The sequence below is a fragment of the Poecile atricapillus genome, chromosome 7, assembly GCF_030490865.1.
Source record: "Poecile atricapillus isolate bPoeAtr1 chromosome 7, bPoeAtr1.hap1, whole genome shotgun sequence".
NCBI lineage: Eukaryota > Metazoa > Chordata > Aves > Passeriformes > Paridae > Poecile > Poecile atricapillus.
The window spans coordinates 20,249,947-20,277,383 of NC_081255.1; the positions used below are offsets into that span (position 1 = coordinate 20,249,947).

Consider the following 27,437-nt stretch of genomic DNA (forward strand, 5'->3'; position numbering starts at 1 on the left):
GAAGATTTAGAATTCAAGTACAGTACATTCTCAATCTTTAATTCATATCCTGCCCATGGGACCAAAGTGATTGTTCAGATTTTCACTGTTTTGTGTCCTTTGATTGCTAATACAAATTGGTTTATGTCCCTTTATTGCTAATACAAATTACCTTGTGGCTCTGCATTTGACATAAAATATTTTGTTAATATTTCATGAATCATTCACACCTGTATGCATCACTCACACCCACTGAAATTTCTAAGCACTGCAAAACTGGGTTTTGGTATGCCTCTGGAATGACCTACATGGTATTTCTTTTGACTGGCTAATTGCTGGTTTAAACGTGAATGTGTTCACTGAATTAAAAGTAGATTTAGAGAGCAATGTTCAGAGTATATGTTTTATGATTTGATATTATATAATTATTATGGATGGGATGTGTACATGTTAAAAAAGAGACTGTGTATTAGTGACATTACTTTTGTGTGAATACCTCAGCTTCTATCTTAAACTCTCCTTTATTCCTTTTTCAGGCGAATTTACCCTCCTGATGATAAGACATTACTTGAAAAGTATGAGAGTTTGTTAGCTACCGCTTTCCAGACATTTCTTGCTGGAAGAGCAGCTTCACTTCAGCGGGAAATGAATAACCCCTTAAAAAGAATGAAGGTACTAAAGTCCACCGAGTACTGGCTTTAGGAGTTACTTGTCTTTAAATTCATGACCTCAGGGATTAGTTTCACTATAATCATGTGTGATGGCTAATAAATAGCATTTGATAATGTTCCATGATCTTATTATTATTCTTTGTGCAGCTTGTGGGCCAGATCCTTGAATCTGGATGAACTGCAGTGGACCCAGGGTGGAGACAGGCTAAATGGCTTTAAGCTACTTTACCATATCCCTGATCCTCAGCCTTACCCCTGGTCAAACCAGAGGTTGGCAAAAACTGCTTTTGAGCTGTTAATTGCCTCCTTCTTTCTCCAGTAATGTTCCCAGCCTATTCTTCCACTTGTATGGACTGGAACAAGAGATATACTAAAACCAGCTCCACTCTTTTAAGGATTTAGAACATCCAAAAATTTTACCTGATTTTCTTACTTATTTTGTCAGAGACAGTAGGAAAGCAGCTATTTTAATAACCAGCTAACATGATGTAATTTGAAACCTGAGAAATCATTTTGCATCTTTGTAGTTGGCAGCTTTACAGGAATCTTTGTTCAATCCCTTCTTCAGACTTCTATTTTTAATAAATGTTAAGACTTGATTTTAACCCTCAATTTCATGTTACTTGGAAGGAGAGATGCATGCACAAGAAGAAATATTTCTATTTCCTCCTGTGGAGGAATTCATAGTCCTATTTCAGGAATTAGTAATCAGAGAAATTTCAAATTTCTACCACTTTCTGCTTGAGTTTTTGAAGGACAGAGTATGTCCTATATATTAGTAATGAATAGTAATGAAATTACTATTAATAGTAATTAATAGTTTGATTAGTAATAGTAATATTATTATATTAATAGTAATGAAATTCCCATTTCTAGGAAGAGGACATTTTGGATCTTCTGGAGCAATGTGAAATAGATGATGAAAAGCTAATGGGAAAATGCACCAGGCCGCGAGGACCTAAGGTATTTGACTTTTAGATACCAATTTTTTATTTCACTCCATAGACAGGTTTTCTGAGAATTTTAAGTGGGGAATTTAGTTAGCTGATCCTGCTGGAAGTTTTCGTCCTCAGACTGCCATTAACCCTTTATTTTCTTTTTTTTTTTTTTTTTAAAATGCGGTTAGAGGTATCACTACCATTTGTCCAACTGAATTCCATTAAATTTTTAAGGGAATATGTATTCCTTCTTTCCCTCCCTAAACCATTTGCAGGAATTGCCATGGATGGCGACAGCTGTTGTATGAGAGATTGATTTCAGTGTGTGAAAGGATTTTTATATAAATGGTGTATCTCAAAAGAATGCTTTCATCTCTAATTGATTAGTGCCAAAATTAGGATTTTTGAGATCATGGGATAAAAGGGATGGAAAGTCAAAGAATTAATTATAATTTTGATTTACCTATAGCTTGTTCCCTTGCTAAGAGGGTTGTACAGTATAGCTTGGAACCCATTTTGTATGCAAAATCTGCTTTTAATGTGAATGTATATTATTTTTATCTTAATGCTTTCTGCTTGTGTGCATAGTTCATGTGAGTCTTTGCCTTAAATAAACTGCATATCTCTAAGCCAGTAAAGATAAATAGTTTTGGCTTGGCTAGAATAAGTATGTTTTTTATATCCTGTAAACATTTTAGGTCAAGTCTGCTTAGAAGAGCCTACATCTCTGTTCTGAGCTTTGATGGATTTGTTTATGGATGCATGTAAATTTTTTTCCAGTATTTTATGTTTCTTATGACATGGTGTACAAATCTGTGGATATGTGTACAAAATGAATGCTGACAATTGTTCTGAGCATGAAGAGGTACTTTAAATATGTGCAAGAATCCAAAGAGCTACATCTTATTATAGGCGTGCATTCTGGAAAGAGGATCTACATGCCCAATCTGGTATTAAGATAGATTTGCAGGGACCTCATTAAAATATGGGGATTTTGTGAACTCGTGCTTTAACAGGAGTGGATTCATTTAAACAGGAGGAAAAAAACCCAGTCCACTCTAGCAGTATACTCAGTCCATGTCCTTATCGAGATTATTTTCCTTGAAATTTTGTTTTCAGTTCTTTAACATGGGGTCAGTTATCCAAGTTTAACATCTCAATCACATTTTTCTGTTTTTCCAGAAGCCTGTCTTTTCCCAGCAGCCCTTGGAGAGCTTGTTCTAGTCTACCTCTATACTCCTTGCTCACAAGACATTTCCAGGCTGGAGACTCTAACATTTAATTAAACAGTAATAGGGTACTAAGCCCAAATTGAGAAACCTCTCTCAATTAGTTTTAAGATGAATTTTGATTAATTTATGGGTAAGACTATATGCCATGGTTGTCTTTTATAGCAGGCAAATGGATTGTGTTGATTACAGCTGCCTTACTGGTACAATATTTTTCCCACTTAGAAGAGAAGAAACAATTGCTTATGACCAACATTTTCTTTTTTTTCCCCCCTAAAATGGATGAAATCAAAACAGAAAACAATGAAACTAGCTAGTCCAGGGAGACTGTTTCTTTTCCTTGCACTGTGCACACTTGCTATGCAGGATTCTTATTCTTGCATCGTTTTATGGACCTGACAAATTTCTCAATTATTTAAACCTTGCCTACAGTGAAGACATGTAACCAGAGATTTCTCTGGCTGCATAATGTCCAAACTTCATCTTGTAACCATTAAATCCTACAAATAAAGAACTATATGCATATGCAGGATCTAATAGAAGAAAACCAAACCAACAAAACAGCCACAGGACCGGTACATTTCATATCATGTAACCCAACATGAAAGGTTCTTTAAGAAGGTCATGCAGACTGATCCCCCTTAAATTCAGTGGCTACCCTGCTGACAGGAGGTACTCTTAGGTAAGATGCACAGCCTTGGGTTGCACTCTTCCTTGAAAAAACCCAACAGTCAGGACTCAGAAAACTAGCAAAACAACTGGAATAGTTAGGAGAGAGAGGTATGCTCCTCCTCATGCTCCTCCATACATAGAAACATATATAAACATCTACATTTCCACATACATGTCTATACATAGGAGAGGTTGAGGGCTGTGCAAGTATAAATAAATACAAGCTTTGCATGTGACAATTATTCCATATTTTCTAGGAAACTCAGCCATATTTTTATTTTAATGTTAATAGGAAGCCAGTGTAGGAAAAAAGAAATCAAGAATTTCACAGAATGAAGGCATTTTTTCCTGCACTTGAAATATCACCAAGTTTTGCATAGATGGAGAAGTGCATTCTAGAAATGTCCAGTTTATTTATAGCCTCTAGAGGGCTCCTGACACCTACACACTTTCAGGGTTACCCAGGTGTGCAGGACAGCGCACTGAGGAACTAAAATAACAAATATTGTAGAGGAAATGAGAAATTAATCTTAATTTCTTTGCTATAAGATCAGATGAGCTTAATCACAAAAAAATTGGGTTAGCATAAGGGTAAAATCAAGGTGATTAGATGTGCTAGGCAATCAGATATCTCATTAAGAGACCAGTTTATACCAGATTCATCTATTATTTGTCATTATTGCTTTTTGCAATTTTTTTTGATTGTTTTATTCTTCTTTGTTAATTTATATTGTTTTTTTAATATTGTTTTATATTTGCTGTAGAACGTGTGAGGAACATGTATATGATAAGTGGAATAAGATCTATCTTAAAGCCCCTGTGAGCTATGATTGAAAATGTTTGTTATACCTTGTTGAACTCCTCAGGAATGTCTGATCAATATGTCTCCATCATACACTGCATTTCATGATAAGAACAGCTATTTTTATTTAATAAAGTGGTATGTGTTGAGGCACCTTACTTTTATCCCTTTGGCAGGCTGATACATATCAACGTATTCTTTTGTGTTACAACAATTGTCAGGACTCTCCTCAATGCAATGTTCTTCTCTAACATCTCTTTATCTGGTCTAACAGATTGGGATGGCATAAGCATACTATTAGTGGCAGAAATCCCTTCCCTTCCTTGTCTGGAACAGAAGTTTAGGTAGCATCTATTTAGTTATAAAGTGCAGCAACAGGATGTTTTGGGGCTTTTTTCTGTTGCCCTCATAATAAATCTAGGTGCATTACATTACGTTAAGATGTTAGGAAAATTTAAGTTCTTCCTGAGAGTTTTCACTTTGACTCAAAGTCAGAAATTATGATTTTAATTTTTTTTTGAAATCTGAGCTTTAATTGTAAATTAGATGGATGAGGCCATCAGCATAGTTTCTTATAGCTGAGAGTTACTGGAAAGAAAGTGTGTAGGAAAAAAAGGTGACCACATAAGCCTACTTAGGAGAACAGATGTAATGGAAGATACCACATTTTTTGTGTCTGATGGTAGATGGAAGACAAAAAATTTTCAATTGTAGTTTCTGTTCTTGGATCAGTTTCTCTGTCTCCACTGTTTTGGTTTTTGTCTTGCAGTATCTTTGGTAATAACAAAGGATTAATTAGCTAATGACACCGAATCCCATGTGCATATGAGGCATCAAGAACCCCCAGCACATCTTGCTATATATTCTTTGGTTTCTGCTCTCTGCAGAATGTGGATTAATCACTTTCTTTTTAAGAGTAAAACAGCCAAAGTTCCTTGATGTATTTTTCTACTTCATCGTGATTGTTAAGCTGTAGCCTCAGTTATTGCAAATATCAGTGAGGAACCTGAACTGATTTTAAATCGTATTCTGTATCAATTGATTTATGATTTCAAATCATAATTTAATATGTTTGGTAGTACAATTTATACTTAAAATAATTCCCCCTCCCCCTTCCTATATTATGCTGTTCTTCATGTGACAAAGATTAGAATTACAGTGGAATGAATTTAATGAAATATTTAAGCAATTATTTTAAAATTTAGGACAAACTTCCAATCCAATTTGGGAGGGTTTATTATAGCTGTGCAAATTCTGCCTGAACCTGCCTGAATCAGGGATATTGTGTGATAGTTGGCTGTTTCTTTGGGATTCAAATCAATTTCTTGGGTGTTTTTTTCCCTTTTCTTTTTTTGTAGCCCTTGTGTTCAATGCCAGAAAGTGCACATTCCTTAAGGAAATCTAGGAACATCAGCAGTGACAGCAGCTGTGATAGTGGTAGCAGTGTGTCAGAATCGGGAGAAGAAACTGAAAAGGAAGATCGTAATGAAAAAAAAGAGAAAAGAGTTTCATACGATCTTGAAGAAAATAAGTACAAATCTTTGGAGCGATCAGGTAACTTAAATGAACATTTTTCCAAGGAAGTCTGGCGCTGACTGTGAATTATATTAAATTCTTCAGTCTTTTACAATGTGTCAACTTTGTATCTCAGGGTTAAGCACTGGTTTACTTGTTTCAGTTTCTTTAAACTGTTTTCTAAATTAATGGACAAACCATGTTATTTTTTGTTTCAGTAGTGTGTTGTCTCAAAGAATTTTTTAAGGTAGTTGAATATGTATAATGCTGCTTCTAAAATTTTCAATTTTAAAGCAGTGTTTGTTTAGCTGAAAACTGACTTTAAAAAAATGGTGTAACTATGCCATAGCAAATAAGAGATACTGGGTCTGCAAATGTGGGATTCACTGAGCAAATTTTCTCTCCTGTTTTCATATCCTTATAGTCAGGAAACCATGCACAGAAGTCATGCATTTTGACCTAAAGAGCAAATTCCCCCTCTCATAAATCTCATGCATGTTATAGTGGATTGGAGACTGCCTGATTAAATCTGAGTATGAGGAAGAAATAAATGTTCATATAAGTATGTAAATTCTGTATTATTGGAATCTGACACAACTGACTTCTACATATACAGTTTTTAGTCAACACAAATTGTAGTACAACATCTGTGCACACGTTGATCATATGTGTTGTTAGTTACAAAGACTGAAAAATGGGTGTTAAGAAAATAATAAGTAATAACATCATTTGATCTGTCTGCAGGTAGAATGAACTGCAAACCTTCAAACAAAAATGTAAAGTCTCCATCATATTCGTCCCCCACATCATCCACAGGTCCAATAAGGCGTTCTGTGAGCTGCCCTCGTTCCATATCAATACTCACTATGCAGTCCCAGGGAGCTGAGCAGCGCCCCTGTTCAGCCAAAGCATGTCTCCAAATGCAGCGAACATCCTCAGTGAACAGGTCTCACTCTTTAAGTCGTAGCCCATCTTCAGCCAGATTCTCTCAGACAGCCACCTCGGGAACTATGAACTCTTCAGGGGTGAGTTAACACAGCAGTTGCATTCAAAATGTGTTCCATTTTTCTCTAAACCTCAGTAAATTCATTAGTCATTTTTGCAACATCAGAAAACTTGAGGTACTGTAGTCAAGATTATTTTTACAGACACTTGAGCATATAAGATCTCTAGACCTGTATGTGATACAGGAGAGTGCCAGTTGTGATGTCTCAGTGCTTGTGGTGCAGCAGTACAGCTGCTACATTTTGTGGAAATGGGAATCTTAAGAGAATGGTAAACCTTCACTTCTAAATAGGCTTTTGAAGATAGAAAGGATCATTACCTCTGTTAAAAAAATCCTGTGATTTGTTTGGAGCATGCTGGTTCTGAAGTAAGGCTGTACCTACCTTCAAAATGTTTACAGTAACAACAATACATCCAGGTTTCAAACCCAGTGTATAGTCCAAGGGTAAATATATTGTGCCAGAGTAAAATATTAGCAAGTCTTTATGTGGCTGTCCATTGTAGAAGAAGGTGAGGTTAATTTTCAACCTACTGGACCTCTTTTGCATATGCTATACTAATGCAGTAGAGCTCTACTTCCAAAGGGATCAACTGATTTATACAGTGCTTGTGGTCTTTGGGATTTGCCACTGCAGTAACTGACTCAGAAGCCATTCTCTTTTAAAAAAGAATATAAAGTATCTTCAATTTGAATCTTCTCCTTGAGACAGACAAGTAACTGTCCCAAATAATTAACAGATCAGATTAAACACTTTTAATTGTTTAGAATTTGTGTGATTAGTTGTACTTTCACAATATACTTCTGGACCATGTATATTTTTTCATTTTGTTAGCAGATTGTCATCCTCTTAGGTATCTCCTTCACCACCCAGGCATTTCTTCTTTTGTGTTGGCATGATGGAGCCCATATTCACTTATCCCTAGACAGGGTTTGCAGGGATCAATCCCCAGCCTTATTCAGGATTGCATTGCCTGCTGGTGCCAGAGTGTTTCCATTTGTGTTTTGATGCCTGACCTATATATTTCATCACCCAAATAATTTGTGCAGAGATGGGGCAAAACAAATTGGCACTTTTAACCCGTATTTGCTGCCTCTCAGTATAATGGTGAGCTTTGATTGTGAGAAAACCTTTTGTAATGCTAATTAACTTGCTTCATAGTATTTACTATCTCTAATCATCATTTTTATCCAGTAGAATGCTCATTGTCTGTGAAGCTTTGTCTAAATGATGAAAAAGGAACCTTTTAAAATTGTGTGCTGACATCTTGTGAAATACTCCTTAACATGGTTTTCCATCTTTAAAGTCAGATAGTAGAATAGGAAGGACATTAGGGATGTGTCTTCACAACAACGGTATTTTTAAAAGGTTAATTTAAAGGTTTTTAAAGGTGTTAAAGGTCTTTTTTATCACATTAGCTATCTCAAGTTTAAAAAGTACCCTTTTATCATCATGATGTACTCTGAGAGTTTAATGAGACAGTGCTAATATGGATTTTTCTATTCACATTAACTTTATATCAAATACAAATTACTGAAAGATTAAAAGCAGTCTCTTACCATCTGATATTAAAAATGGGCTACTCGCTTAAATTAACATTAGTAAGAAAGCATACGCTCTTTTTCATTGAGAAAGCTTCACCACAGAAATGATCTTGATGTGCAGAACAATTACTTTGGGTGATAGAGCTTAGGTCATGCTTCCTAAAAATGATGTGAATAAAATTACTTACAGAATGGATAACAGCTATTTATAATTAAGCACTGCATTCTGAATGGGACTCTGTTCATAATTATTTTTGCAACTAAGAATAATATAATATATATTACTGCTAGAATAACATTAAAATTGATAAACTGTGACTTACTAAGAAGAAATCATTTGTGCATGATAAAGTGTTAGTTTATATATCCTTTGGTCAAGAAAAGAGCAGAACACTTCCATTTTTGGAGTCTGCTGAGATTCAAATGTTCTAAACCTAGGCAAACAACATTTAAAATAAATAATTTACAGTTGGGAATTATAGACATATTATAGGAGTTATTAACAAAAGTGGATTTGAAAATATTTGCTATCTTATTATACCAAATATAAATATATAAATACCAAAGTATTTTTTTGTGCTTGAAAATACTTATCACTCAAATAAAAATATCCTTATGTATTGTAGTTGTTACAGGATACAAAAATTAGAAGTGCTTAAAAATTTTGAATTTCACTCTTGAAAAATGTTAGAATTAAACTGACTCGGTCTTGCAAGTGTGAAAGTGCAAAAGTATGTGAAAGTAAAGGAAAAGGATCAGAAACACTTCTAACTAGTGTGTCATGTTTTAAAGAAGACCCCCAAATGCTCCAGAGATGGTCTTCTGCAGACACTGCAGGGGTTCAGATCAGGGTTGGTGTAAAAAGCACTGATACTTTAAACAGAACTCTGGACAACTGAAGACACTGTCAGACCCCTTACTGACTAAAGTAGGAGAAAAATGTCCTTTTTAATGCTTCCTGAAATCTTGGCCCTGTGATATATTGCCAGTTTATATTAAATTGTTGAAGTGAGGAACTGAAAGGATGCTTTTTATGACTAATAATATTTTTCATTATGTTGAATTTAAATTCAAAGTCTGCTATCTCAATTTCAAATTTATACTTTAAATTGTGGGCACCATAAATATGGAATATATGTTTGTTTATTCTATTTCAAACGAACACGTTTAAACTGTTTTTCTTGGATTTCTTGACAACTCTAAGTAATGGTGATGCATTTATGTATGTGATATGTATTAGTTCTGTATTAGATAATGTCTATCCACTTAAATAATATATTTTATGTCACTCTAGAATTTTTTTTGTTGAACAAATATCTTTGCACTGTGATTTAATAGCACACTCAAAATGTTTTTCTCTGCTTTGTGTTGGCTTTTAGAATGAGTCTTTGCTGCAACAGAAAACAAAAGAGCAAGAAATTGCTTTGACAAAAGAGACTCTTCTCCTTATCAATGACTTGAGAGTCAAGTTCCCAGGAAAAACAAATGAAGAATCTGAATTAATTATAGAAGATGTAAGTATCTATAAATAAGAAAGAAGAACAAGCTAGACACTGTTTAGGCTACTGAAATGAAGGAAAGTAAAAAGCTCAATCTATGATTCATTAGCTCCTGTGGCCCTAAAACTTCCAGAACTCAGGATAACTCAAAGGAATTTGAAAGCTTGGAGCTTTGCATGCTTTCACTGAAAACATTCCTATGTCCTTATAAAATATATGAGAAGTAATCAGGAGGGTTAGGAAAATTCAGTTTTTCATTGTAGAGAAAGTTCAAACTTTTAAGTAAGCCAAAAAGGATGTTACAATTCATATTTCATCTGATATTTTAAAACCACAATAGCTGTTTAACTTGCTCTCAGGCAGGCATACTAGAGAACTCAGAATGGTGTGCTGCAGGCAGAATGGAGGTTTGAGGGTCATAAAGAACACCAGTCACGCACCTTTTGGTATTTGTAGTCTACCAAATCAGCCTTTCTCACATCTAATGTTGTCCTGAACCTTGTAGCTTGGTATCAAAGACATGTGAAACAATGCCGAAATAAAGGTCAATTAAAGCCCAATACTTTATATTAATATATATAAGCAGAAATTACCTGCTGTCTAAATACCTTGTAAATATTTAATGCAAAGAAGCTAACAGGATGGAAAAGAAAAAATTAAAGATAGATGTTCTCGGTTTAGAAGAAAAATGAAAGGATTTAAATTAACACTTGTGCTCTGATATAGTGAGCATAGTCCCTGATGTGTTAAAATTAAATGTGTTAAAACTGGTTTATTATCTGACCAGAAATGTCCTGAACTCTGTGAGCTTCCAGAATGTTGATTATGTTTCTAGTAATCTCTGCAGCTACATTGGAGTGGAAACAAACTCTTCTGTAGTGATGGTTGATTTGGTGGTGGTGGAAGATAGTATTCACAACCAGCAGATTGGGCTCCTCAGAAGCAGAACTGGAAGGCTTCATTCCATGTTGTCCCCACTGCAGTTCTGTGCGAGGAGGCTGCGGGTGCTCCATCTGGCCGAGCTTCCTCACTCAGCGCCAGCCTGGGGAGCCCCGCACCTTTCTGCGGCAGAACGCTTCTAAAATTCACCTGGCCATAGCCAATTCCTGATGGGAAATGGTTCATCACGGAGGAAAGCAAGTGCTGGTGAGACAGAACTTGTTGAAGGCCGGGAGTAGAGTAGAAAGATAAGAAGCCAAAAGGAGAATAAAAATGTACGTTCACAGCTTGAGCTATTTTGGTAGCACTTAGATTTTGTGAAAGCAGAGTGTTGGTGTTGCAGTTCATGTATGATTATTTATAGAAAGGATGATTCCCAGGTATGTCTAATGTCCCATATGCAGCAAAACTCCTCACTATTTAAATAGATCAGCAGTTATGCATTATTGAACTTACTATTTTCAAAAAATCTGAGCTGAGACAGTCAAGACGACTTTCTAACTGCTTTGTAGTGCATGATTGTCAGGATCAGGTAGAAAAGAGAGTAGCATTAAACTGAAGCACCACACAGATCTTTGCAAATGTTGCCTCACATAAATTTGCAAATATTTTTCTATTTCTTTTATAGAAAACTTCTCACAGCAATCTTTAATATGCATTTTTAAGCATTAAGAGTACTTGTGAATGAAAGAGCAGCTTTCAGTTGTTTTCATGTGTATTTTTTGTCTTGTGTTTTACAATGATCACAGATTATGGATAATTGGAAGTATCATAAAACAAAAGTGTCATCCTATTGGTTGGTAAAACTGGATTCAGCAAAACAACGAAAAGTAAGTGACAGATTTCATTTTCAGAAGGTCATCTAAAGTAGATGCATAGCAGTGTTTCTACTGGTGTTTAGTCATAGCTGGGAGTGACTTGAGATGCCAAAATACTGGCTATTGGTACTAACACAGATATACGTTAATTCTACTATAGGACATTATGTTGATCCATATTTGGAGAAGCATGATTATTCTGGATTATAATTTAAAATTCAATTTCTAAAAAAATTAGTCTGCTAAAAAAAAGGAAACAAATAAGTGATTAGTGCTTAAATACCTAAGTTGTAACAAACATTTTTAGAAGGGCATTCACTTGGCAAATTTGATTGATAAGGGCTACACCAGTCAGCAGTTTCAGACCAGGTATATTAAAACTCCATTAGAGGTACTGATACTGCACTTGGCTCTTCAAGATTTTGACACACTAATACTGTGTGCCACAGTATTAGAGTAGATCATGTTGAATAAAAAAGGGACCTACCAAGCAAAGAATTTTCTCCTTTAAGTGTTATTTCAGAAAGCCTCCAATAGAGGGTGGTTCTGCTCTTTACTTGACTGGCAGTCATGTTAAACCAAGGGCACATGTACAAAGTCAGGATGACAGAGACTGATGTGCCAGGTTGTTACTTGCAGAAACTGCACAATCAGAAATGTGGACTTTTTGCTCTTCTTGCGAGGACATCTTTTACAACTTTAGGAGACTTACACTGAAGCACTAGTGAGCCCTTCATCTTTGCTTGCACTGGAAATGATTTGCCTTTTTTTTTTAACTGCTTTTAACCTCAATCCCTTCAAGCAATCAGATAGTTATTCTTAGAAGGGTAGTTTATAAAAACGGATTAACTTTGACAATGACATTGCAGCTGAGGACTGCCAAATGTCTTTTGTTGATTTGAAAGAAGTATGTTTTATATTCCAATGAAGTGGGTGAAGGAGAAATGAACAAGGTGTAGAATATTTATGCAAGTAAGGAATCTGTCTCAAAGGTCCCTTTTGCAACTTTGTGAAATACAAAACAGAATCTCAGTCCCCTTTGCACTTATTGGGGAATTCTAACACACAAGAAGAAAATACCTGGGCAATGTACTAGATTTCACAATGTTCATCCCTGACAGCTGTATTTGCTTAACAATTATTCAACATGATATTGGAAAATTTAACTTACACTTATATTTCTAGTGTGTAATATTCTGGCATTACAGCGTGGGTACAGGAGGCATTGAGAAGTAAGTTGAGTAAACCAATTATATCAATTCATGTTAAAAAGAAATTTAACCTCTAAGATTTTCAATACAAAGAGATTTTGGTAAGGAAGGAGTTATGACTGCTTCATGTTGCATCACTTAAAATAAATTCTTTAAATGTGTTTTGATGGTTACCAGAGGGTTTTGAATATGCCCTTTCATAACATCTGTTCTGTTATACCTAGATAATTTGTTTTGTTAAAGTAAATGATGTAAATGAAACAGAAAGATGAAGGCAAGCTAGGTAAATTAACTTAGAAAAATGAAGATGTAGGTTTCATGAAGGTCCAGCTCTTGTGCAAGGCCTTGTCTCATTCTTAAATGGATGATTTTTTTTGCAATGTTTGCAAATTAAGGACAATTAACTGGCACACTTCCTGCTCTGGCATATTGGCAATATCAGCACAGTAAAACAGCAAGAAAGATTTTTTTTTTTCCCAGAGTACCTGACAGCCTGTGGCTTGCTCTAAGATGTTCAGTTCTTAGTTTTCTTCAACTCCAGGTACTAGAGTAAAAGATAAAGCTTTACACTGGCATCGTTGTTCATAGCTTATGTCTTTTGGACTAATGAGAGAGTCTATACAGGTTGGAATTGTTCTTTTTCACACAGGGAGATACTATTAGTCAATGTAACATTGCAAAGAAATGTAGGGCTGATCCTTTTGTGCTTTAGGGAGTCAGCTGTTTCAGGTGCATGTTTGACCACAGATACTGACCATGTGTGGGAATGCCTTGGACAGGTGAGACACAAGGAAAAGGGCTTGGGGACCATGAAGGCTAATGCTGCTAAGGAAGTATCTGAAAGTCTGGGCCTGTGTTACAGGCATGGGACAGTCCAAAACCTGGGTTTAGTTCCTGCTGTCAGTAAAAAAGATCAGCACCCTTACATTTAGAATCTTACTCTTTCTATCTCACTCTTTGGGAGGAGTAGGCTATGGGTGTGGGTTTTAGTGCATTAGATGCCTTCATTCATAGAGATTCAGAGAGGCCAGTATTGTATTTAATTTGGGTTATTATGTGCATGGAGTTACTGCAAGACCTGTGCATGCACACTAATCCCAGGTCTTCAAAAGGAGTTTAAATAACATGGAAAAAAACATATTTCATCAAGGTTCTCATTATTAGGTATCTATAGATTTTCTGCCCATTAGGCATACTACACAGCTTCCTTGTGCTATTGCAAGCATATTGTTTATTTAAGCTTTGCTTCCTTCATTGTCAGACAATTTATAAACAACAATTCGTTATGCAGGACCCAAAAATTGAAATTCCATGCCATTCTTCCATACTTTACTGTTCTACTAAATCTATTTCACCTTTTGAGAACCACAATTCAGCACAAAAATCAGTTTGTCCTACATATCTGAAAGTTTCCAGGGAAAGCATTGTACCTTCTAATTTATAACCTCTCACACCAAATTAGCAAGTACCTCCATCTGTTTACCACCGACTTGAGTCTGATTGTTTTTTTGGAAGATGCTGTTATGCAAAAGAGGCAGAGAGGGTGTTCTCTTTAAAGGAAATGTCATGGATTTAGCTGGCTTTTTTGCTGATAGTTTACATGCACTGTAGGCTTTTTTGTAGGATAGATTTTACACCGTTCAGAGTGTCAATATTGGGCCTAAATACTATGTTGGTCACAAAACTATTCCCAGACTTATTGATAGTATCTTAATAGACAGAATCCAAGACACTTTGGAGTCTGATTCTCTCCAGGGATTATGAAGGGAACATAGAGGACTGATTTAAGAGAACGTCCAGATATTTAAAAGCAGTCACCATGAATTCCACCTTCCTTCCATGCCCCAGTTCAGTGGGATGTGCAAAGGTGTATGCAGGACTCTGGTAAATTGGATGTGCAGCTCTCTAGCACTATACTAAATGCAGCTCAGCCTTTGTGCTCTTGCATTTAAATGTAGCCTGTATGTAATAAATCCATGGCGTGTCTATAAATGTTTCTGTTTTAAATACCTTGCTGATTATTTTCTTACTGATTTCACTACACTGTCTCCTGCCAGGTACACTAATATGGTTTGATTCACAGTGACACTGAGCTTAAACAGACATTAAGCCAAAGGCAGTTTGTAGTTTTTTAGGACATTTTAGTTCTTTATGAAATAGATGGTATTTCACAAGAGAGAAGGAAAAGCGATATAAAATACTTGGGTTAATTAAGTTACTTCTAGTCTTTAATTGTGTCCATTTTGTTTCTTTTTACCCTTTCTGTCATTTTAACAATCTAGTATTGAACAGATTGAAAAAACAAAATTAACTTTTTGGTAATAAAAATAAAATACTTTGATTTGGCTTTGCAAAATGTTACTAACAGAAAGAAAATATAGTAAAAGTTAGCTGATGAATGCATGGAAGTGAACCCCAGACCTCTGTGGGAATGTACAGGTATGCAGTCATTTGTATAGGGATAGCTGTTTGAATGTGTGCAGGGCATCAGCCATCAACTGGGGTTTTTTTTCCCAAATGTATTTGATTTTGGAAAATGTATTTGATTTACTTGGAATGCTCTTTTGTAGGTTTTGGATATAGTCAGGACAAGTGTCCGTGCAGTTCTACAGCATGTCTGGAAAGCTCCAGACATTGAAAATTTACACCTTCACCGTCTTTTTAACCGTGTATTTAATCGCTTACTTTGGAGCCATGGTCAAGGCCTATGGAACTGTTTCTGTAATTCAGGGTAAGACTTTTCTTCTTCCTCATAACTTCACAATGACAATCAATGCTGGCATACTTCATTGCTCATTTTCAGTCACAAGAATGATGTAATACATTGAACTTGTTTTAAAAGCACTTATATATAGTAGAATTAAATCTAGCAATCAAGGTCAGACTTTTCAGAAATGGAATCAAGCATTTAGTAATGTATTTACAAGTATAATAATCTCAGGAAAAAAAATCTATTCAAAATATTTCAGCCTTAAGTCAACTCTTTTACTGGATGGTGCATGATTTAAAGGCCAGACTGCTGTGTCCAATGTGGACTTGCCATCAACAGAAATCACTGTATGTGAGCTCCTGTATTTGAGCTCCAGACTCAGAAGGAGAGTTCAGTCACAAATGCAGCTGACATCTCACACCAGATGCAATGTCACTTCTGTGATTTACTAATAAACAGTTCAGAATCCTGTGCTTGATTACATTCTCTGTTTCCTATGCTGGTAGAAGGTTAAGTATATGCAGAATATGAAATGTCCATGTAAGCAGGTGTTTTTGGTTTGGGTAGGAAATACAAGTTTTCTACAGTGAAGAAAAGATCTGGGCGTATAAATATGTTCAATAACCTACACTTCAGAATCTAGGTTCCTGTAGAAAAAGAGGTTTGGGGAGTCATATAAAGTATTATATAAAATATCATAAAAACAATTCCTTCCACCCATAAATTAATTCATAAAATAAGAATACAATTTTTAAAATATGAAATATATTGCATACAAAAAAAGGACATTTTCTCTGTTAGTATATAAAATGTATAAAGAATGGGAGGAGGTTTTATTAGCTTGTATAAGGTGTCTAAAAGATGTATTGAAAATGAATTTAAACAATTAGTATGCTGCTGGATACTGCATGTACAAAGGAATCAAGTCAATATGTTGTTCATATATAGTAATTTATCATATGTGGAGAACTTGCACATTGTCCTTATTAATTGTTTCCCAAGAAAATGGATAATAATAAGAGGGATCTGAGGGGTCCAAAAGATCAATAGGTCTTTTACGATCATCTTCTCATTGCTGAAAGCTTGTTGTGTAAGCTGTTAGGATTCTTTACATTTTTTTTCCTTTTCTTCATGCTAGCAGAGGTGTGTGAAGTCTTGAGTACAAGCTCAAGTCTTTTGTTGTCATAAAATATTATAGGCGGAGCTATTCTTTGATAAAGATCCAGTTTCTTGTAAGAGGAGTTGTCACATAATAGATTCTAAGAATACTGTAAAAGTAATATATAAATATCCAGTATGTGTAGTGATCACTCTGCATGTAATACACTTGTTATGGATAATACAGAATTCATGAAAGAAAACAAAAAGGCTGTTTGCACCCTGCCAGTATTTTGTTTATTCAGTTGCAAGCATCCTTCTTGTCCCATAACACATAACTGAGAACTCATGAGAGCACATCTGTAGCAGAGAGACCAGCTTCTCATCTCTCTTCGTTAAGAGTTCATTGTGCCATTTTAAAGAACAGATTGGAATAAACACAGGGCCTGTGTAGATTTTGGAGAAATGTTTTGGGAAAGGGGTGTTTATGTGCTGATTCAGAAACAACATTATTATATGAAAATACATTAAGGAGTGTAGTATGTTCACTGTTTGTAGGATAGATGTCTTGGGAGAATAGTGGAACTACTGGCCTTAAGGTTTCCTCTTGCTGGTTACATCTCTTCTAGGCATGTACTATTTTAATGAAAAGAAAGAACAAAGAAAATCTCATTGAAAAAAGGTGATGTAGAGGGTTTCATAAAGGTTCATTTGTTTTACTGCATAATTAACAATTAAAACTAACAGAAGAAAACTAGAAGAACCAGTTGACTTGAGATGGTTATAAAAAGAATAATATATAATTGGCCACATTGCACAATCCAGTATAATGCTCTTTTTTGTATCTGGTGAGGAGTCTGTGATTTCTTACTAACGTGTGGAAGCTAAAGTTACAGCTTAACCAATTAAACTTAGGAAACAGAATTCTGAACCCTGTTGATTGTAGTATAATGGAGAATAAACTGAATCTGTTTGACACATGGGGGAGGTAGCACAGGCACATTTATATGAAAGCTCATTAAAATTCATGTGTATGTTTCCAAATCTTTGTTGTTAGGGTAACTATATAGCACTAGCTCATAGTCAGCCATGGTTGCAGCAGGCCATATATTATTTGTCACTGAAAAAATCCCTCTTAACTGTAGAAAAGTTATCACAAAGTCCAGAACCTAAGGAATTTATCAGGAAAGTTTCTTCTACAGGATTTCTAAGTTTTATGGAGTGAATTATAATTATGTTATATAATTATGTGAATCTGTTGTATGAGTGTAATATTTAGACTGTCATCTTGCTACCTTCTTCCAACATGATTTCATGAGGAAAGACTGAAGACAATAGATTAATTTCTATGAAAAAATACATATGGACAGTTCCCAGACAGAAAATAATTGAAAAAAATATATTAAAGAAAAGTAGTAGTATGACTCAATGATCCTAAGAGGTCACTTCCAACCTAAATGATTCTATGATTATTCAGTTTGTGAAATTAAACTGTTTGCATGTATACGAACAATACTTCTTAAACAATTGTATGAATGACAATTAGGGACAAATGCTTGCATCATTGAAATTTATGTTTGCAATGAAAATTCTGTAGGACTGAATGTTTTCAGCTGGAAAATATCATCTAGACAGAGGAGTCAGGCTGACAAATCAGTTAGCTATACATACAGCTCATCTTTTAGTCATTAATGTCTTAATTCCATCCTAATCATAGAATCATTGATTCATACAATGTTAAGGGGTTGGAGTGGAGCTTAAAGATCACCTAGTCCTGCCCCCTCAGCCATGAAGAGGGACACCTCCCACTAGACCAGGTTGCTCAAGGCCTTATCCAACCTGGTTTTGAACACTGTCAGGGTTGGAGTGTGCATAGCCTCCCTGGGCAACCTGTGCCAGTGTCTCACCACCCTCATAGTGAAATGCAGCAAAAAAAATTCTTACTAGGCAGGAGTGAGCTGGCTGGTTCTATGATGTTTTAATGCTTTCTATACCAGCATTGTGAAATCTACTGCTGCTCTGTGTGGGCAAGGCTAAATTGGCATGGATGCTATGTTGAAGCCAGATGCAGCAAATTTTCCTCACAAACAAAAATGCTCAATCTTGCCTATCATCTGTGCTACTGGATAATAATTTTGTCCAAAAAAAGTCTTCACAAGCACCATGACCTGTAATTTGGTCAGAATTTTGCACAAACAAGGATGTTGAGATGTATGCAAAGAACTATTTATTGTAGTCTCCTGTGCTGAAATACACCTGGTTTATATTGGTGTGGTAGGCCTTGGTGGCTCTTATTTTCCCCCCCAAAAATAGCTTCTTAAGAAAACAAAAGAAATTTTTCTATAGATGTACTTTGCAAGTTGCACTTAATTGTAGACAACCAACCTCATGTAACCAGAGGAAGTAATAAGCAGTATTTGAATGACTAAACTGAGAGACCCTTTTCATACCATTTTTTGGTAAGGAAGCAGAGCACATACTAATCTGTAAATTAATTTAATATTTATTTCTTAGTATCAGGTACTTACCATAAAAGTATTATTATGCTGTGTAGACATTTAGAAATAATGTATTACTTTTATTAATTCCTTTAATATCATAATTTAATTCAGCCTATTAAAAAGAATAACTGTTTTATGTTATTCTTACTGTAAGACAAATACACGATTTTGTGACAGTAACTCTTTACAGGCTAAACCTAAGTAATGGCTCTGTAAACACTTCAGGGAACAGACCAAATGCAAAATGGCAGTGGACATTTCCCATATAAAGATTAACTTCTTAGTTTGTTTCAGATTCAGCATCTGCCAGTATTTGTGTTAAATATTGGAAACCTTTCCTGTACGCTCACAACGTTGCACTTTTTCTCTTGTTCCTCTGTTGTTAAATCTGATATAAAGCAGTAAAGCTCTTAGATTGCAATTTGTGACAGAGACCATGAATTTCTTTCTTTTTCCATAACAGGAGCTCTTGGGAAACCATATTCAGTAAAGGCTCAGAGGCGGTGACCCCTGAGCAACTCCAGTGCTGCCAACGAATAGTACAGCTTTGTAAACACTGCCTGCTGGTAGTTTACAAACTTTCATCAGATTCAAGAGGATCCCCAACTGGGATGAGCCACCACTGGGATGATACAAGGTATAAATTTGAATATTTTCCTCCTAAATTATGCATATAAAGGATAGTACTGGAATAGGTTTTAGTCCATGTTGCTACCACTAAACTTTTAAGTCTGGTTCCCTCTGTATTGAAGAAAAATACCCAGCAAACCCCCCATACTTCCCTTGATCCTGACTTTCAGTCATTCTAATCTCAGTACCCCAGTCATGAAGTGCTAACAAAAGGAAACTTGACATACACATCTTGTGTGAAAGTATACATATTAAACTCTTGATTGCCTACTGCCTAATGAGCTGCAGCAAAGGCTTTCCATAAAGTGAACTGAAAATCTCCTTTCTTCCCCTTCTCAGATCCCTCAAAATCACTGTTTCCAGATTTGCATTCCTAGAGGTATCCTAACATGTCAGATACTTCAGGCTTCACATTCGCAGTGGGATGCTATAGGGGCACAGCTCCAGCCAAGGGTCAGGTAAGTGCCACCTGATTTACTGTATTGCACAGTTTTGCAAAGTTAATTTCCAAAACCTATAGATCAAAAGTTTTATTATTCCATTTTATGGAGCATAAATATATTTTCAAACCTTGCAAAACAGCATCATATGGTAAAAGAAATATTTGGCACTTACCTGATTCTCCATTGGCTGGTTTAGTTCCCCAACTGGATACAATAGGGGTTATAATATTACCAGTATTACTATTAATAATATAATTATATCGGATTACTTAGAATGCTCCAACTGTGGCAGTCAACAATTTGCAATTAAACAGTCATAGATAGAGAATAAAATGTCAATTTTAAATTACTTAGGATCCAAATTCTATCCCATTTTAATTATTGTGTATATAAAATTACAAATGCTTTGTTTATATAAATTATCTTACATATATTGTTAAATAGAAGGGCTTTGTGAGTTAAATATAATGTGAAAAATAAATTTTTGATATATTATCTGTTAAACTTATTTTATGACTTAATTGCTTACTTGATATATCTCAGATTAGTTATTTGATACACTGGACCCATGTGTTATTGACATATGGATCTTAAAATACTCTAACATAATTTAAAGCCAACCAGAACCTAAATTTGTTTGATCACAGCAATAGCAGAAGTATGTTAACCACAAACGAGTCACATTCAATATTAACATCTACTGAGTCAGTGCAGAAGTATGGTAAAGTCATTTGGATTAGCTAAGACTAGAAAATCTCAAAATTTTTATTGCCTTTACTGTTAATACTGCAGAAAATTTTACATCATGACCAACCACAAACTATTCAAACTGATCAGATTACTCTAATGTACTCAGCTAACAGGCCTGCATTTGGAATGTAATGAAAGGGATGGTCCAAGAGAATTTTGTCGTCTCCAATTTCTGTATTTCTCTGGATGTTGATGGAAGTTATTAATAAATTTCATAGGCTAGAGGAATCTAAGCCCTCTATATCCTAAATATCAGTAATGGAGTGTCAGAACAACTCTGATTGATTAAAGTTACAGTTTTTATATTAGTCTCCATAAATGTTTCATCTAGACATGAATACAGCAATATGCCAGTTAACCATGATATTCTGAATTTGTGAAATGAAAGACACATTCGGAAATAAATTCTCTTGTCTGTTATGGCCCACAATTGTAATGGTAATGGATTACTTTTCTAGAAATGGGAGAACCACGATACCTGTGTTACACATTTCACTTAGGTTTCCATTTTTAATGAATCTCCACTACTAATAATAATATTTTTCCTGACTCTTCATAAAATTATGTGGTGCAAGAAAATAGTAGAGTATAATGTAATATATGTATGAGAAGTGAATTTTTTCAAGACTTTATAAAATCTAATTTGAACAACTTTGTGTTTTCTGAGCACAAACCAATTTTTAATTTTGTTTGTGCTTAAGAAACAAAAGTTTATGAAACTAAAGCTTTCACAGTTTAAAAATAGATAGCTCTTTAGCTGGGAAAATTTGTTTGTATAGAGAGAGATAAAATGATAATGAAAACTGCTGCAGAGTTCTTTAACAACTTCTCAAATTTCTTTTCAGTTCTATCTCTTAACTGTAAATCCTTGAAGTAAATAAAATGATAGGACTGCTCAAAAACTATAGCAAAGTCTCTTAAAAAAATTAGCTAAAATCAAATTGTGTAAAAGTCATAAATTAGCCTGTGTTACAAAAAATTAAAGGAATAATAATAAAAAAAAATCTACCACTAGGTCCTTACTGCTTTCTAAATGACCTTCTCTGTTACGTGGCATATTCTCTGGGAAGTATTAGTTTTTTACTGTATCATCAAGCAAAGGTAGGACTCAGTCTGGTGACAATGAACTGTCAAGCTCACCACCAATCCATTCCAAATCAGACTTTCTTTTTTCACTGCTTTAAAAAATATATTGGTGATAAAGTTTTTCTCAAGCTTAAACAGAGCACATGTGTACACTTTCTTATATAGATTGTCTCCCCTTGACACAGTGCTGCTGTTTCTATCCATAAGATTGGTCTGACTAGTCTTTTAACTTCTTGTTTATCATTAATCAAGATGATTCACTGGAATTGCACAAGAATTTTTAAGCAATAATTTATACAGTGTGTTGTGTTAATCCATCCTAACATTGACATAATTCATTGTGAAATTCTGATTTAGTATGGATGTTATTTTTGCACACTTAATTGACATCTACATTTAACTTTTAGGTAATTACAGTGTGAAAATATTTAAGAATTAATATTAGGCACACGATAAGCTACTGTTTGTATTATTAAATGAAATACAAGCTATACAGTTGCCTGAATTTAAAAGGTAAATTGTCACTGATGTGAATTACTAGTTTGTAGGATCATTTCTTCCTTTACTAAGGTAGTGTTGATAACATGTCTGTTCTTAGAACATCAGATCTGGAAAGCAAAGCTGAAAATCTTTTTCATTCTCTAATCAGTTTGGGTTATTTTTTTGCAATCTAACTTTTTATAAAATGGTTAATGTCATTTGCAGTTTCTGACCAGTTTAAATTAAACAGGATTCTGTGGTTTACACAGGATTCCATTGTTTATTTATTTCATGTCTTGTAATATAAAGGACTGGAAAGATGTTTAATCCCCATACAACAGAGTTTAGATTCCTTTTCTGAGTTAGTTTGTACCTATTGCCCTCTGTGTTTCATAAATAGCATTTAATGTACTGAGTTTTCACACATACCAATTACAAAGTCTGGCATAGTAACAATTAATTCTTTTGCTCTTGAATGTTGCTTTGTCTGTAAACTTTGCTGTATTTTTCATATCCTTTGTAGGTATTTATTGCCAAGACCTTCACTGTTCATCCTGAAATCATCCTCATCCAAACTTAGCTGCAGTTCATCTGGAATGCCTCGCCCTAACATTTTGTTAACACACAGATACAGTCACTTGTGAAGTAAAAGGAAAATTGCTGCTTGTAAATTGCACTCCATTTTTTTTTTTTTAACTTGTGATGGAGTTAACATAAGCACTGTTCTATATTTCCTACCATTATATTATAATAAAATCTAGCTGAAAACCTACTGTAAAAGCATAGCTTTTCTGGGAACATAATAAACCTCGTTAAGTTGTTTACACACACATGTGAATGTGTAGATCTTGCTAGGTTTATAAGTAATTCCTTCCTACTAGAAATGTTATTTTTGCTGCAGAATATATAAAATGAAATTGTTGAAGATTCTATTACAGTATTACATTATTTTGTAAGTACAATACTTTGACTTGAAAATTATTTATTGTAAACTATATTATTTATTGTCTCAAATGTAATTTATCCTTTAACAAAGCAGATAATTAAAAAACTCTAGTGGAACAGTAAAACTGTAACAGTTATCAAAAATAATATCAGATCAGTTCTTGGACATGTTTAAAATAAACCCCAGACCTCTGTAAGCCAAACATATTTTTATTTCTCCTCTGAAATGACAAGATCTATTTAATTTTATTTTTTCTTAAAGGACATGATCTAGTATCTTCTAGCCAAAGTAATACACAAACAGTAAAATATCAGTTTAGGTATTCACCTCCTAATGGGATTCTCATAATAAAATGGAAGCCAATGTTTGTTTCCAGGTTTTCATTCACATTACCTTTACCCTGTGCCTTTAGGTTTCCTTTGGGAGCAAGCAGTCATCCTCAGCTCCACATGCATGCATAGTGCATAGGTTTTCTGTTACACTGCATAAGTGGTAAAGCAGACATTTTTAGGAAATACTGCAGCTGTAATGTATTATTTCAAACTTAAACTAATTGGTTTGTTGTAGTTTTTAGCATGCAATCCACTACCTACTGTAGAATGTATCTTTGCAATGGACAGTATTTTCTAGATTGCTGACACCTTTAAATGTTGGAATTCTAATTCATTAGAAAGCTCTCATTCAGATCTAGATTCCTGAGGCTGGCTGAACAGCACAAAACCAAAATGAGCCAGAGCAGGAACCTAGTATTAACAGAATTTGTAGCCTGAAAACATCATTCAGGTTTTGATACATACAGCCATTCATCCCACTCAGCATTGTGCCATGTGAGCCTTATTCATTAGAGAAATAATTATTAAATCAGTTAATCTAGATTTAAAAATAATTAAGTTTTTTAACTGAATAAAGAAAAAAGTAGTTATTATTTACCAAAGAATCGTGTACTTATGAATCATTTAACCCTGAAATGTGTTTGTAAATTATCAATGTATTTCAGGTATACTTTAAAAATAATTTGGGGGCTAATTATCCTCAGGAGCAAGTATGATAGTGTTTTTTGATATCCAGCAATTTAAGACAAATTTAAGAGACTTAAGAGATTTGAGATTGAAGTTCTATGGAAATGATTTTTTAAGAAGTTTTAGTCATAGTATATATAAAACCTGGGAATTTGGTTGAGATTTTTGATGCCTGTGCTGTAGTGCCTCAGCTCTAGAATTGCAGAATCTATAACAAGAATATTTGTAAACAAATAAAAAACCCTCTTGAGATTACCAGATCAGAGCAGTGTTTTGGTCTGGTAAAGTCTTTTTAATTTTTGTGGTAATACTAGTTCAGTAATATAATATGTTCACTTTAATTGTATATCTCTTTTGGTCTATACAGTGACTATTAAAGCATACTCTGGTTATCTGTAACACCTAATAAAAGCTGTAAATTTTCTCTTCTTGGAGGAGGCTTCCATTGTATTCTACTTTTGGCCATAAGAATAAGATCAGCTTCCAGCTTAGCTTGCCCGACTCAAACAGAGCTTTAAGATAGAAGGTTCACATGTCTTTTTTTTCTCGTTAAAAAAAAATAAAAATTAAAAATTCACTATGATTTCTATTTTTGAATGCCAGTGCTGGGCCAGGTGTTTCTGTACAGAATACTCTGCCAGAAGAAAGAGGGCTATTAACCATACCTATGGACAAATCTAGAAAAAAAAAAAAAAACCATTTAGCATGTACAACAGTGGACCAGATGGTGGTTTACGTCTGACATGACTTAATATATTTGCATTTCTGATAACCTTTCCTAAAACGGTCATGTGTTCCTAATAATGTGTGAATCAATACCTTCAATAAACGTCATGCTACACTTTGCTGCAGCTCCTCAGAACCAGCGTGTGTGCTCTGCGGGTGAGTTATGGGCTGCACCTGTAGCTCAGCCTCCAGGTAGCGCCGGAGGTGGAAGCAGTTACCCCTTTCCTCTGTAAAAGCAGCAATTTGCTTTGTGATCAGACCAGCGGTCCTAGTAAGTCTTAATTAGCGGCCTTGAGCTCCTGCAGGCTCTGCTGCGGCAGAACCTGCAGCCTTTTAGCCAGCGGGTCTGCTCGCCCTCATCCTGGCCCTGCCAGCCAGGCTTTGCTCGAGGAGCAGCAGGCTCATCTAAGCGTGGAGGCGAGGGCAGCGCCCGCAGTGTTCTCCACAGCACGGCCAGGTCCCGGCTCTGTTCAGCGAGCTGCGATGCGAGGCAAAGGAGCCCTGAGAGGTGCTACCCGCGCTGATCTTTACCCGGCTAAGACACGGCTGGCATGAGGCAATGGGTTCTGTGGCGGCGTAGCGCAGCTCCCGGGGCGTGTGCAGCTCTCGGCGCCTGAGGCGGCAGCCCCGGCCCGGGCGCTGGGAGAGGCGCGGGGGAGCGCTGGGCTCCTCCTTTATCAATAACGGGACCTCCGCCCGCTCCGCTGGTGGTTAGTCAAAAATATCGCCCTTTTATTTTTTATTCCCCGCGACGCGGTTGTTAGAGCTAATTATTCGGGAGCGGGAGGCACTGCCCGCTCCGGGGCGGGAGCCGGCTCGGGGCGGCCCCGGGCGGCGGCAGCGCTCACCGGGCTCCGCACGAACCGTGTCCCGGCGCTCGTACTGCCCCAGCCTAGAGATGGATTCAGAAATGCCGACTAATTTACTAATTTTAAAATTTACAAAGAATTCATGCGTTATTTGAGGTCCAGAGCAAGGAAAATACCTTTTAGAAACCGCTGCTTAAATGATATTGGAAGAAATGTTACTTGAAGTACCTTATAAGGACACCTATTTTTAGGCCTTGGCCTTGGTTTATTGTTCTGCCTAGAAAGAATGTCTTATACTCATTATAGAAAAATTAGTCTCCAAGTGCTGATTCTCTGTACTGAGAAGTAAACAAACTACTTAGTGTTTAAAATTACATCTGAAAGGTTATTTATCTGTTCTAGGAGTTCTAGAACAAATTCACTTTTATATATAAAACCTTAAGTTTATGGTTTCTGACTTTCCCTGTATATTCAAGTGAAAATATTAAGTGTGTCCAGAGGGGTCTGGACAGGGTGGATTGATCAGCAGGGACCAAGAGTATGAGGCTCAACAAAGAGAAATGCCGAGTCCTGCCCTTGGTTCACAGGAAACCCTTGCAGTGCCACAGGCTTGGGGCAGAGTGGCTGGAAAGCTGCCTGGCAGAAAGGGACCTGGAGCTGCTGGTCAACAGCTGCTGGGGACAAGCCAGCACAGGGCAAGAAGGGCAATGGCATCATTGCTTATACGAGAAGTAGCATGGCCAGCAGGACTAGGACAGTGATTGTCCCCCAGTACTTGGCCCTGGTGAGGCACCTCGAGTCCTGTGTCCAGCTCTGGGCCCCTCAGCACAGGAAGGACGTGGAGGTGCTGCAGGGTGTCCAGTGGAGGGCAGCAGAGCTGGTCAAGGGTCTGGAGGGTAAATCCTATGAGGAGCAGCTGAAGGAACCGGGGTTGTTTAGCCTGGAGAAGAGGGGGCTCAGGGGTGGGCAGCCTTATCTCTCTTTGCAGCTCCCTAAAAGGAGGGTGTAGCCAGGTAGGGTCAGGCTGGTCTCCCAGGCAACTGGTGATGGGACAAGAGGATGTAGTCTCAGGCTGTGCCAGGGGCAATTCAGGTTGGACATTTGTGGGAATTTCTTCAGAGAAATGATTAGACATTGCAGTGACCTTCCCAGGGAGGTGGTGAAGTCACCATCCCAGGAGGCCTTTAGGAAAAGGCTGGACATGGCAATGGGTGCCATGCTCTAGTTGACGTAGTGCTGTTTGGTATAGGTTGGACTTGATCTCGGAGGTCTTTCCCAGCCTAATTGATTTTGTGATTCTGTGAAAAGACTGAATTGCATTAACAATTATAGCATATAATTTAGGTGTTAACAAATATGAGTGTTTGCAAGTTAGTTTTGCATTCACTGTTAACAATTAACTTGAAGCTGTTGCAATG

At 36.0% G+C, this 27,437-nt stretch overlaps 1 protein-coding gene across 8 annotated transcripts in view; it reads left to right on the forward strand.

Annotated features, from left to right (window-relative positions):
• Nucleotides 1–25,335, forward strand: part of TTLL7 (tubulin tyrosine ligase like 7) — a 66,355-nt gene extending 41,020 nt beyond the window's left edge. For 5 of the 8 annotated variants that reach the window (XM_058842919.1, XM_058842920.1, XM_058842926.1 and 2 more), the window contains 9 exons: nucleotides 516–651; nucleotides 1,527–1,613; nucleotides 5,650–5,845; nucleotides 6,551–6,831; nucleotides 9,734–9,868; nucleotides 11,542–11,622; nucleotides 15,392–15,552; nucleotides 19,594–19,767; nucleotides 23,043–25,335. In XM_058842919.1, the coding sequence (XP_058698902.1) occupies nucleotides 516–651; nucleotides 1,527–1,613; nucleotides 5,650–5,845; nucleotides 6,551–6,831; nucleotides 9,734–9,868; nucleotides 11,542–11,622; nucleotides 15,392–15,552; nucleotides 19,594–19,767; nucleotides 23,043–23,163 (1,372 nt within the window). In that variant the 3' untranslated portion in view covers nucleotides 23,164–25,335. Of the gene's footprint in view, nucleotides 1–515; nucleotides 652–1,526; nucleotides 1,614–5,649; nucleotides 5,846–6,550; nucleotides 6,832–9,733; nucleotides 9,869–11,541; nucleotides 11,623–15,391; nucleotides 15,553–19,593; nucleotides 19,768–20,099; nucleotides 20,219–23,042 lie in introns of all 8 variants that reach the window. The other 3 variants (XR_009278006.1, XM_058842923.1, XM_058842925.1) reach the window with 3 other exon arrangements.
• The last annotated feature ends 2,102 nt before the right edge of the window (nucleotides 25,336–27,437 follow it).